At 44.5% G+C, this 13,198-nt stretch overlaps 1 protein-coding gene across 14 annotated transcripts in view; it reads right to left on the bottom strand.

Annotated features, from left to right (window-relative positions):
• PPFIBP1 (PPFIA binding protein 1) overlaps nucleotides 1-13,198 on the bottom strand; it is a 171,846-nt gene that overhangs the window by 31,024 nt on the left and 127,624 nt on the right. For all 14 annotated transcript variants that reach the window (XM_034783095.1, XM_034783084.1, XM_034783103.1 and 11 more), the window contains 4 exons: nucleotides 11,775-11,859; nucleotides 6,621-6,778; nucleotides 3,757-3,887; nucleotides 1,255-1,308 (listed from right to left, as the gene is read on the bottom strand). In XM_034783095.1, the coding sequence (XP_034638986.1) occupies nucleotides 1,255-1,308; nucleotides 3,757-3,887; nucleotides 6,621-6,778; nucleotides 11,775-11,859 (428 nt within the window). The remainder of the gene's footprint in view (nucleotides 1-1,254; nucleotides 1,309-3,756; nucleotides 3,888-6,620; nucleotides 6,779-11,774; nucleotides 11,860-13,198) is intronic.

Genomic DNA, 13,198 nt, shown 5'->3' with positions numbered 1-13,198 from the left:
ATTCCCGCCATATGCAAAAGCTATTTAAGGCAGGGGAGTGACATCATCGTGGTTCTTCACTGACTCCCCGCCCAAGACAACTGCTGGAAACACCTGAGGAACAAAGACTGGATTAGGGGAGAAGGGCTGGACCCAGGCTAGAGGGATTTCTAGCCTGTGAAAGGAATACCGAGGGTTTTAAGCTGCAAGCAAGTGCAGCTTGCCCTCAAGAATCTCTGCAAACTGAGTAAAAAAACAATTAGGGTGAGAATCTGCTACTCATATCCAATCTCTTTAGTATATTAAATTTAGATTACCTAGCAAATAAACAAAAACACCATCTGCTTTGATCTGTTTATCCCTTATAATCACTTAATATCTATCTTTTGCAGTTAATAAACTTGTTTTTGTTTTGTCTAAAACCAATGTGTGGAAATCATAACTGAGGGCAGAAAGCTGTTGCCTATCTCTCTCCACATTGAGGGAAGGGGCGAATTTTATGAGCGTCCGCTGTACAGTTTTCTGGTTAGTGCAAGAGGGTATAATTTTGGGTTTACATGCCAAAGGGGGGTGCATCCTTAGGAACTGGGAGGTGCCTGAGCTGACCCTTCCCATGCAGAGCTGATCTCAGCATCTGTGTGTAGCTGCATACGTATTTAACAGGGCCAGCTCTAGGCACCAGCAAAACAGCTGGGGCTTGGGGCAGCACATTTCTAGGGGTGGCATTCTGGCGTCGGCCATGCCGCCCCTAAAAATGTGCCCCGGCTGCCCTAGATCACCTCCGCTGCTGCCACTCGTGCGCCACGGGGTGCAAAACCGCTGATTGGCGCACCGCTGCTCCCCCTCCCTCCCAGGTTTGAGAGCCTGGGGGGAGGAGGCAAGGTTGGGGATTTGGGGAAGGGGCGGAGTTGAGGCGGGGCCAGGGGTGGGGTAAGAAAAAAACGGGTGGGGGGAGGGGGGCAGCAAAAATCCTAGAGCCGGCCCTGGTATTTAAAAAAAAAAAAAAAAATGTAATTCCCCAAGCCCACTGATGTTACATGACTTGACTGAAGACATTTCATACTGCAACAGAATGAGACGCTAGTGTACATTTATAGAAAGAGCATTAGAAATTATCAGAGCAGAAAACTAACAACATCACCAAATTATTTTAAAATGAGTTAACGTGGTTAGAATAACTACACACATTTTCGTGTGATCATTAAAAAAATTCTTTAAAAATATGGTAGAAAGGTGTCTAAGTAGAACCATTTCATTGGTTGATATGGTACTTACAATGGACTGTCACATGGCTGTGTTTCTACGGAGGAACATGATGTTGTCCCTTCACTGTAAAACAGACAAGGTACTACATTATAAGATACCTAAGAATTCCATCAATACATCCTATCTTCTCAACTAGTGAATTTTAACTCTCTCTTTTTTCACCTGAATGGCTGTATATTACCACAAATCAAATCTTTCCTTCTGTCATCTCCTGTTATAAAAGAAAAAGGGTGGGAGTGAACTCAAGAAGCATGGCAAAGACTTCCTACATCACTTCAAGCACCGCAGGCTAACCAACATATTCAGGAATTGAGTCTGAGTAAATTAAGAGGTCACAGCATGTGTAATGGTCTCACATGCCTTGCAAGAAATGGAGACACAAGCGGGCTATAATGGGAACTCTGGCAATGAGTCAGGTCACAGTGATTGTTTTTAAAAATAGAGAAAATGAACAAGAAATGAGATTCACATTGCTTAAGGCTAGAGCTACATGAGTGGCAGCACAGCATGAAGAAATATGGGAACCAGTGGAAGAGTGGGAAGGAGGGAGGGAGAGCAGAGAAAGACAGAGGCCCTGATTCAGGAAAACACTTAAGCACAAGTTGTCCTGGGTGGAGATGCTTTCCTGGATCAGGGCCAAAGAAAGCACGCTTCAGCACTTGTCTGCTCTAGTTTTACACTAAAGTCAAAGACAGTCTTATATCAATGAGTTTTCATGGCATTTGGATTCCTAACATCCCATATTATTATAGATTAAAAATAAAGGTTGAGATCTTCAAAACCCAGCTAAGGAATTTAACTAAACACCTCTCATTAGTTTTACTGGGAGTTCTGTGGTTATGGCTGTAATCCTCTAGCTGGCTTTAAAAATCTCAACCAATGCTCCTCAGTAAAATCTTTACTCACTTATGCCTCAGGCTAGAAAAACCCAATTTCATTGTCATATGCCAGCCTCAAGGGAATCAATCTCTCAGACTTCTTGAAACTGTGATTTGTCTTCTTCCTGGTAGCTTATTTATGGCTCCTGTGACCAGTACTGGCTAGTCATTCTCAGTTTTGGTTTGGGTTTGGCAGTGCTTTGCAGGATTTTTTAAAAATCTCTGACTGCAAATCACTTACAGCAAATTCACACTACATATTATGATATTGCATCTAAAACTAAGCTATATATATATAAAGTAAAAACAATTATCCTGATTCTCCACTGCATTACATCAGTTTATGTTCATCCTGGTCTTAAAGGGGGAAATGGAACCAGCCACACACAGGCCATAATTAATTAGCTGCTTCCCAGACTGAGGGGGCATGGCTAAGGAGGGTCAAGGGGCAGCTTAATGGACACCTAGGCCTTGTAAAAGGGCTGAGGGAGATCAGTCTTCCCTGTGGAACTAGAAGGAATGGGCAGGCTCCTGTAAGTTTCTGAGCCAGGGTCTGCAGGAGAAGGGTACTTCAGGGCAGTGGCTCTCAACCTTTCCAGACTACTGTACCCCTTTCAGGAGTCTGATTGGTCTTGCGTACCACCCCAAGTTTCACCTCACTTAAAAACTACTTGCTTACAAAATCGGACAGTGTGCTGTGACACTTCTATTACTGAAAAATTGATTAGATTCTCATTTTTACTATATAATAATAAAATAAATCAACTGGAATATAAATATTGTACTTACATTTCAGTGTATAGTATATAGAGCAGTCTAAACAAGTCATTGTCTATAGGAAAGTTTAGTTTGTACTCACTTAGCTTGTGCTTTTTATGTAGCCTGTTGTAAGACTAGGCAAATATCTAGATGAGTTGATGTACCCCCTGGAAGACCTGTGCATACCCCTGAGGATAAACGTACCCCTGGTTGAGAACCACTGCTCCAGTGGAACCAGCCCGGGGATCCGGTGCTCTACAAGAGCAGGGCCCAGCAGGGGCTCAGAACAATACCGTAGGGGCTGAGTGCTCTATCCCAGAGCCATAAAGACTCTCAAAGGTAGCCCAGAAACTGGGAACAGGTCCCTGAGGGTGGGGTGAAGAGAAACCCGCAAAGAGTAGAACCACCTTTTTGTTTGTTGGGACTTCTTAGTTGGACATTTGCTACCCCAGAGGGGTTAATTTTTGTTTATGACTTGGCCAGAAGGCTAAGCCACAGCTCTAGTACCACTGGCAGGGAAGGAGCTGAGGCAGGGAGCACCTATCGTGCCACATTCAGCCAGTCAGGGGGCATTATTGGGCAACTGCTCCCCACAACAATCCTATTAATGTCAACACCTTCTTTGTCAGCAAGCACGTAGCACACTATTGGTGCTATAATGAACTACAACAATAATAGAAATGTGAAAACAAATGGGTTTGGTGAGCATATACTTCAGTCCTAGATGGATGTTATAATATGTGACAGTGCTAGTTTGAGGAAACAGACTTAATACTCTAATTGTCCAGTCACTAATAAACACAATTTCACCTAACATTTTGTAACAGAACTTTGACTTTACATACCAGTTAGAAATAGTTTGTAATAACTATACCTCACTTCACTTGCAACTTCTGGTTTAGGCTGTGCTTTTACTTTTTCGGTAGCTGCTTCTGGGCTTTCGGGTGCTGGTGGAAAAGCGGGGATTGAAACTTGCAAGATGCTGGTGTGAATTTGTAGTGAGTTCTAAAAGAAGAAAGGACACATCATTAGAGTGGGCAAACGCTACACAATCACTGTATGAAAATAAAAATCAAATAGATCAGCGACAAAAATAAAAGTCTGACTCAGGCATATGGTTCAATTCATTTTCTTTTTACTATAAACACAGTTTAGTGCTTATAAAGATGGGCCAGGCTGACAACACTGAAGCTTAAAATCCTCTGTTATACAGAGCAGGTGTAACAGGATGGATAAAAGCAGCATAAGCCTCTTGATGCTGCCTGGTCAATGCATCTCCCTTATGGACCTCCCTCCCCCGCCCCCCCATGACATGAAATAATAGTTCACTCTCCATCTCTGTTCAGTCCTTGGCTGCTCTGAGACTTCCATCAAGGGTGCCAATTATTTAAGCTACGGTATTTATTTTCTTTTAAATGTAAAGTGCCCCTCTCTGGCTCTAAGCACTAAGGCCCTGATTCGGCAAAGCATTTAAACACACACTTAAGGTCTCTGCTGAACCTGGGCTTCTGGCCTAATCCTATCATTTATTTACGCATGCACAGCTTTATGCATGGGAAGCATCCCATTGGGTTCGATGGGACTACTCAGACACATATCAGAACATAACAGTAAAATGTATCCATAGCATTAAAATTAAAAGACAAAAATACAACCTGGGAAAGTCCGATGGAATTTAATAGAAAACTGTAACTTTCTCATAGGTTATTTGAAACATCCTGTCGGATTCAATAGAAAATTATAAGCTTGCTCTTCATTTCTATAGCATGGTTCAAAAAATCCTGTACAAAGGAATTTTCTATTAAATTTTAGAGGGATTTTTTTAAAAGTAATTTCTCTAACATCCTATTAAATACCTACATAATGTTAATAGTTGAATTCACTTTATGCACTTGTGTAAATCCATCCCTGGTCAGTGCAACACTTAAGCAGGTGCTTAACTTTATGCATGTGTTTAAGTCTCATTAAATGCAACTTCAATGGGATGTGACCATGTGTTTAAGTGATTGGGCCTCTGTTCAGCAAAACAGAGAGGCACAATATATAAACTAACAAACACAAAAGGTAAGAGAAAATTATACTTTTAACTTTCAATTTTTATTATCTCAGATATTAACAATCACAAGAAACAGTTTAAATACATGATGTATACAGGTCTGTCGCATCTTAGGCGCATTTAACATGCGCAATTTCAGCTTTACGCGGTCGGCAAAAACAAAAACAACAAAACAAAAAAAGAGAAAAATAACAATTTAAATACTGCTTCTGTAGTGCGGGCGATTCTGCCCACCATTACACTCAATGTAATTTTGACTATATGCGATTTTCGCTTTAGGCGCTGACTGCAGAACATAACCCCAGCGTAAGATGAGACAGATCTGTAACAGGACAGTACCACATCGGCTAAAAAGAACCCCATTATTTTACAATGCAAATGCAAGACATGTTTGTGAATGAAACTGCTGGTAGAATGCAGCTGGGTATCTCCACCTGTTGTGTCGTGTCTTATACTGAAATTGTAAGCTCTTTGAGGCCGGGATTGGTCTGGCTTTGTACAGCCTTTAGTACAGTGTGGTCCCAATCCATGATGAGGGCTTCTAGGCGCTACAGTAATACATTTCACCATTGTTCTCGATTTCTTTAAAAGAGACTCAAGAAAACAATGTATGCGTATATAAATTCAACCCCTGGAGGCAAACACCCTATTCCAAGCTGTTCAGAGTCTTCCAGAAGGCAGAAGCACCAGACTTGTAAATATACTAAATAAAAATTAGGGACATAATCTCACTACACAAATGAGTAACTTTTCACACATGAGCAGTCCCATAGAAGTCAACAAGACTTTTACTCACACGTTATCTCGGTGTAAGATATTGCCTGACACTATACATCACTGTCATGATACAGTACTCTTTCTTAGTGCCCAATCCTGCACGGCCTGTTCACCTGGATCGCCAGCTGAAGGAATGCAGGGCCATGCCCTAGGTTTAAAGGGACATCAACTCAAAAGAATCACACCTCTCTGAAATTTTCTGATTCACTGTTACAAGGTACCCTGAAGATAACTATAAATGAAACATGTGTGTGTTGGGGATGGGTCGGGGAGAGCCAGGGAATGAGATAGTATGTTTCAGTTTGCTTGCTTAGTGCATTTGACAGCATTTGGTTTACAGCTATTGTCACTGGTTTTCTCTGTATAATCAGCTAGTTCCTCATTTTGCATGAGTGCTTTGGGGGAGAGATAAATATTTTAAATATAGGAAAACATGCTTGTAAAATCAAGGATGTTGGCATGGGACAGATCATAAACTACTTATAACTCATTTTTGGAAATGGAGAAGATACCAAGTAGACTGCACCCCTTTAAATATACTATAGTATATATTTTAACTGATTTAAAATAGTCTCAAATTTATTTCAGGTAAGTGAAAATAAGCTTTTAAATAAGATTTTACATAAAATCAGTGAGAATACAGTTCCAGAAACCACCTTATATTTGATATTAAAATCATTTCTGGATATTAAATATGATTTTGTGTTTACACAAATTTGGGATTGGTGGCTTTCAAACAAATTCTATACTAGTAAGGACTTTCCAAACAAAATGGAGAAGTTTTACTGAAACTGCCTAACAAGCAAGAAAACTTAAAGACACAGGGGGTTGGTTTCCGTAATACAACTACAGCATGAGTAATGTTGTCAAATAGTGATATACAGAGAGAAAATATAGAACAATACCTCTTCGGGAACAGTAGTGTTAAACTCTTCATGGCATGGAGAGCTGATTACTGGGACAGGAGATGGGCTTTTCTCTTGATCAGTTAAACTCTGCATGTCCAATAAAATCGCTGAAACAGATCCTGAATTTAAAAATTCTTCACATTCGCCTTCTTTGCCTAATAGAAGAGAGATGCAAACGTACTGGCTTTAGTTCATACATATGAGTATTGTTCTCACGGAGGACAAAGCCAGGACTTTTATTTATGCTCAATAGGACAACAGGGTGGGTGGGTGACGGTGATAGGAGGAGGCAGGGTGTAAGGGTGGGATGGCTGGCTTCTTTAACCCCTTCCTGACTGGCATTATGATTTCCCAACACAGCTTAAAGTAAAACTCCGCCAATAACAAAAATACATCAGTGCTTAACAGCACGAGCTCCAATTCCACATAAGTACTGATACCCCATAGGCATCCATAGGAGCATTTTTGTTGCTGTGCCCATACAGCAAAAGGCAAGCAAAGTTTCACACTGTGAGCCAAATCCGTAACTGGTGTAATTCGGCACAGCTCCATTGGCTTTAATGGAACTATGCCAACTTCCAGCTGACGATCTGGCCCTAGAAATCCACATTTGAAATTTGAGGTCTAGGCAATGTTAGGCAGAAACCCTGCACAACAATGATTCAATTGGTTTTTGTTTTTTTTTTTTAAATCCAAGAGGGTTGACTTTTTTTTAAGTCACAGTTTTGAATAAATAAAATTTCCAAAAATATACGGTTAGTGGACTCCAGATAGATTCTTTAAGATTTATTTGGGGTTCTTGTGGAACCAGAATGCACAATCCTCATTTAAACGCATGGGGTGAGATGTTTTGCTGTGCCATTAAAAGGCAGGGCACAGCACATTGAGGCTAGAGGAAAGGGACTAACGGTGGCTTGGTGCCCTCCCAATTCTGGGCTATTGTGGAGGCCTCTAGATTAAGACAGCCCTGAAAGGCTGCCTGTCTCCAGCTGCCTACGGTAGCAGCACTGCCTGGAATCCCCACCGTGCTTCGTGCTGTGGCCCTGCCCCATCCTACTCCTGTCCATGCTCATATACATCCAAAGCAGGGCTTCTGGTGGGGCCCACATGGGGCAGTGTAAAAGCCAGCTCATACAACCCTGAGCTGGGAGAACTTTCCCCTAGCTGGGTCCAGTTGTCTAATGACTCAGCTACGCAACTGTAGCAGCATCAAAGAGCCACAGTGGACAGAAGCATCCTGCTCATGCAATTATATTTCTTAATTACAACAGCAGAAACCCACTCCCTCCACATGAGCATTTCAGTGGGTTCCTTTTCAACATGTTGAACATTCCTGGTGTTCATTAACGTAACAAACTCCAAAACACCGCACAGAGACGTTTCTTTTCCCATCCTCACTGCACCAAAAGGAAGCAGACATGTTTGTCCCAGATGTAAGATGAAGAATCAAAGTCTGTCTCCATTGTACCATCTGAGCCAAAACGGTGAACAAAGCTCAAAGCCGTAAATAACTGGAAAAAGAACAGTCAACATAAATTACTGTTCTAGGTTCTAAATAAGAAAAAAAAATTCCCTGACAGTTTGTACAGTGCCACAAATCAATGGTGTCTCAGTCTGCCAATTCCCTACCATGTTAGAGTTTGTATAGTCTGCTTTCCACTGACAGCGTTGCCATTCTTTAACTGGTTCAGTCGTATTGAAAGGTATGGATTTCTACACTTCTGATCAATACCAAAGTACCACATGACTGACAATGACAAGAAAAAGCATTGGGGCATTCACAGCGCTGTGTTTCTAGAACCTATAATTTATTGTCAAAGTAAAATCCCAACCTTACTGCCCCTTTTTCTCTAGCCGAAAACATTGTCTGTGTTCTGTGAAGCATACAAGAAATAAAATACACTTTTATCATTTCCTGTGGCATGTAAAGTATCACAAATGTACACCACTGAACCTTGGCTTCAAAGCCTCTCTCTCTCTGTGTCTCCACTATTAAATAGGTTGCTCTGTCATACCAACCTTTGCTCTTTTCACGTAAATGCTCAAATTTCATGACGTAGGCATATGAAGTTTGTATATAGTGACATGCAAGCTGGGGTCAATGACACTAGTAAATAAATTGCCCACCATGAGGAGTTGAGTGCTCTCAGCTCCAGGAAAGATCATGCTCTTACATCCTGATCCAAAGCCCACTGAGGTCAATGGAATGACTGCTATTGACTTCAGTGGGCTTAGGGTCAGGCTCTCAGTAAGTGGGGAATGATTGCTTTTACCATGCAACTTGTCTAAACAGGAATTTGTAAAAGTGCTTCGACGTGTATTACGTAGGACGATAATGATGTAAAGCAGCACACTCACTATATGATTAATAGGAAGGCATTTCAGTGATCATTGATATAATGCAACTGCTTCTTATGGGTGGCTAAGGCAGCATGAACTGGTGATTTTCCTTAGTGCATTGCAACAGGGGCAGAGCTAAGGTAGTTTGGGTGCTTTACTTCAAAAATGAAACCTTAACACTGAGTTTTTCCATTTGTATTTAACTCCAGTATTTGGAAAGGTCAAATGCACTCAAACCACAAACACCCCCCTGCCACTCTATCTTCACCTTCATGAAAGTTTTGTGCGGGAATTTCTCTCTTTTCTTTAAAAATGGTCCTAGGAGCTGCTGGGGAGGAGTCTTGCTCCTACAAACCCTTTGAGGGCCAGGAGATCCAACAGCTCTTAGGAAGATAGGGAGATGCCCCCTTATTCTGTTGGCCACAGAGTATCCTGCAAATCACAGTCCCCACCCACCATCCTATGCTGACTTCGTAAGATCCAATTCCTCTGAATCTCTGGAAGTCCTCCGGGTGAGGGCTTCTTTTCTGCAGCGCTTAGGAACAGCATAGTAGTGAGACTTCCCTCCAGTCTATTTCCTAATGGGTGGGACTCTCCTCCTAAGGCTTGTGGAAGTGAGGTTGCAGGTGGCTTTCAAGTCAGCAAAATGTGAGGGGTAGAGGAGAAGGGAAGAGTCCCCCTACCCATCCTGCTGCTCACAGGCTTTGCAGTCTATCCCTGGGCAGGCCCAGATCAGAGGATCCCTAGGCACAGGTATTTCACTGACCCCCCCAAAGTTGCAAGTTAGCCTGTGCAACAGCACTACTTGGTCAGGAACCCTCCGGCTGCCTTTCAGTGTTACATACTCCCCAGTCTTCCAGCCTGCCTTTGATCAGGTTCCTGTTCCTGCCCCAGCCTTGCTTGAGCCTTGTTCCAGCCCTCTCCAGCCTTTTCCAGGTCCTAAATCCCACCTTGCACCAGCCCTGCACCTGCCTCCAGACCCCACAGACTGACTCTAACCCAGATTTGACCTTTGGCCTGCATCAGGAGTCCGACTGTAACACTGATTTGGCTAGTCTACAGATTTTGACCTTGGTTCTGACCACAGCCTGTCCCAGACCACAGTTTCAGCGCTGCTCTCGGTCCAGTCCCAACTCTACGGCTGGCTTCGACCCTTGGTGCCTGTTCTCAGCCAAAGCTTCAACCAGTGGGCCTCACCCGCCTAGAACCCAGAGCCTGACATATTGTCCTTAACTCTATTGGCCACATATTTCCCCTTGATTCCTTTGCTTCCCTTATCCATTTTCTACAATTCCTAACTTATGATTTATATTCATTACTGGGTTTTAAAAAGGAGCTCACTTTAGTTTGTGGTGCGAGTGTGAGGAGCTGGGAGCAAGAGGCGCGAGGAGCTGAGAGTGAGAGGGTGTGCTGCTGGAGGACTGAGGAGCACAAGCGTTATCAGACACTAGGAGGAAGGTCCTGTGGTGAGAATAAGGAAGGTGTCTGGAGGCGGCCATGGGGAAGTAGCCCAGGGAGTTTTAGCTGTCATGCAGCTGTTACAGGAGGCACTATAGACAGCTGCAGTCCACAGGGCCCTGGGCTGGAACCCAGAGTAGAGGGCGGGCCCGGGTTCCCCCCAAACCTCCCAATTGACCCGGACTGTGGGTTCTTCCAGAGGGGAAGGTCTCTGGGCTGTTCCCCAACCACATGGTGAATCTCTGAGGCAAGAAATTCGCCAATAAGCGCAGGACCCACCAAGATAGAGGAGGAACTTTGTCACAATATAAATTATTTTTATAGCTGCTTTTTCTTCCCCTCTAAACCAGGTGGTTTTTTAAATCAACATGGCCTTCTTCTGCAATTGTGGCTTTTGGAGCATCTTGTAAGGTGTCTTAAATGATTCCCAAATTATGAGTCACATTTTTCTGATTAATTTGTTCCTCCTGGCTGATCTGGCTCATAATTGTTTTCAGCTTTGTGAAATTGGTTCCTATTAAAACACCACATATATTTATCACTGGTCTGGACTTTACTCTGTTTGCACATTTTAAACGTGATCAAAATCCATCAGGGACTGAAAAACTTGAACCCTGCAGTGACATGAGTTAGCTATTCTGCCCCCTGTCCAGTGCCAATCTTCACTCCCTGAGAGTGTCTCAGTGGGGCCTCCCAAGTCCCACCCCCAGCAACCATAGAAATCCCCAATTTTTGTAAGCCTTAGGATGCTCGTTGGGGTCACCTACAGCCTGGTTCCTTCTCCCTTCCCATCCCACAGAAGAGGTGTGTGTGTGCGTGCGCGGGGGGAGGGCTCTTGTTCTAAGTCATGTCCTCCAGAGGGAGGATGTGATCCTGAGGCCACATGCTGGCTCCAGAGGATGTGAGGAGGATGGGGAGAGCCCAGGCCTGGCTCTCTCCTGCCCACTGTCTATTGCTACAGTTGCTCTAGCAGCTCTCAGACTTTCCCAGTGCAATGTGTGATGCTGCTGCTGTGGTGGTGGTAAGCTCAGCTCTTTAGAATGTTCATGTCCGGTTATTATTTTGGCAGGCTACCAATTCTCCCTAAGGAATGCAAGCAAGAGAGGGCGAATGGTTATTTTTAACAGTTAAACCTCGATCGAATTTCATGGGACAAAGAAAAGGAACTTCTCTAGCCCAAGGACTTTCCCTTTCCTGAATTTCAAAGGCCTGTAGCAATCGATGGAGGTGACAGAGCTTCTCAAAAAAAAAAAAAAAATCACAAGAATCTTTTAAAATGGAAAGCGTCAGGCACCCTAAATGTGTGCAGTTTAAATGCTAGCAATGTGGGAAATCTTTGTACTTGCACTGTACCTTTTTTCCCCTGAGCCAATATTACCATGTCTTGCACTTTCTTATACCGATTCAGGGATTGTCGCAGCTCTTCTATCTTCCGATCCTAAAACAAAGGAAGGATCCGTCTTGTGATTGTGATTTCTTTTATGAAGAGTCAAAAATACGAAATAAAAACCTAAATAAATTAAATTGTCTAACAGATTTAAAGAAAAGAGAGGAGGATAAAGCTCAGAGCTTGAAGAGTGCTGGAAATATAAACCTGGATTTATATTTGGTGAAAACTGGTTTCTCTACAAAGGACATAACCAAAACTCAGGATCTAAATACGAAGGATTCAAACACCCCCAAACTTTAAGGTGGATCTCAAATTTTGCAGCAGCATCCCCTCTCCAAAAGAAAACTAAACACCATATTTTTTATATATATATATATATAAATAAAGTAACTCCTCATTTAAAGTCATCCCAGTTAACATTGTTTCGTTGCTGACCAATTAGGGAACATGCTTTTTTAAAGTTGTGCAATGCTCCCTTCTAACGTCGTTTGGCAGCCGCCTGCTTTGTCCAGTGCTTGCAGGAAGAGCAGCCCGTTGGAGCTAGCTGGGGGCGGGGGGGAGAGGCTTGGAACCAGGGTGGACCAGCAGCCCCCCTATCAGCTCCCCCCGTCAGCTCTCCACTCGCCTAAGTTTCCTGTGCAGCAGCTGCCCAGCAGGCTATCAATTGCTGGCAGTTCAGCTGTCCCTCTCCCCACTGCCATGTGCTGCTCCTGCCGTCTGCCTTGGAACTGCTCCCCGAGACTCCTGCTTGCTGTGTGGGGAGTAGGGTTACCATATTTTGAGCCTCCAAAAGGAGGACACGCCACAGGGCCCCGGCCCCGCTCCCAGCCCCGCCCACGCCCCATCCCCAAAGTCCCCGCCCCAACTCCGCCCCCTCCCCTGCTTCCCGCGAACATTTGATTCGCGGGAAGCCTGAAGCAGGTAAGGGGGGTGTGGGGGGAGGAGGCGCGGCCCAGTCTGGGCCCCCCGGCGTCTCCAGCCTGGGTCGGCTCGGGCCCTGGGGTGCCGGCCCCGGGCCCGGCCCCCGGCCGAGCACCCCCGGCCCGCCCAGCACTGCCGGTCCCCGGCCCCCGGCCGAGCACCCCCGACCCGCCCAGCACTGCCGGTCCCCGGCCCCCGAGCCCCTGGCTCGGCACTGCCGGCCCCGCATGTCCCGATTTTCCCGGACATGTCCGGCTTTTTGGGATTTCCCCCTGGACGGGAATTTGGAGCCCAAAAAGCCGTACATGTCCGGGAAAATCCAGACGTATGGTAACCCTAGTGGAGAGGAGGGCCGTCAGGGTGTCCCCCTCCCCCCTGCTCCTGCACCCTGCTTACCCCATCTTCCATAGAGCAGGGGGGACACACGACAGGGCTCAGGATGGAGGGAGCTTGCTGGCAGAAGCTG

This window comes from Trachemys scripta, chromosome 1 (assembly GCF_013100865.1).
Source record: "Trachemys scripta elegans isolate TJP31775 chromosome 1, CAS_Tse_1.0, whole genome shotgun sequence".
Classification (NCBI taxonomy): Eukaryota; Metazoa; Chordata; order Testudines; family Emydidae; genus Trachemys; species Trachemys scripta.
The sequence above is the reverse complement of the archived record's forward strand: the minus strand, read 5'-3'. Positions and strand labels throughout refer to the sequence as shown.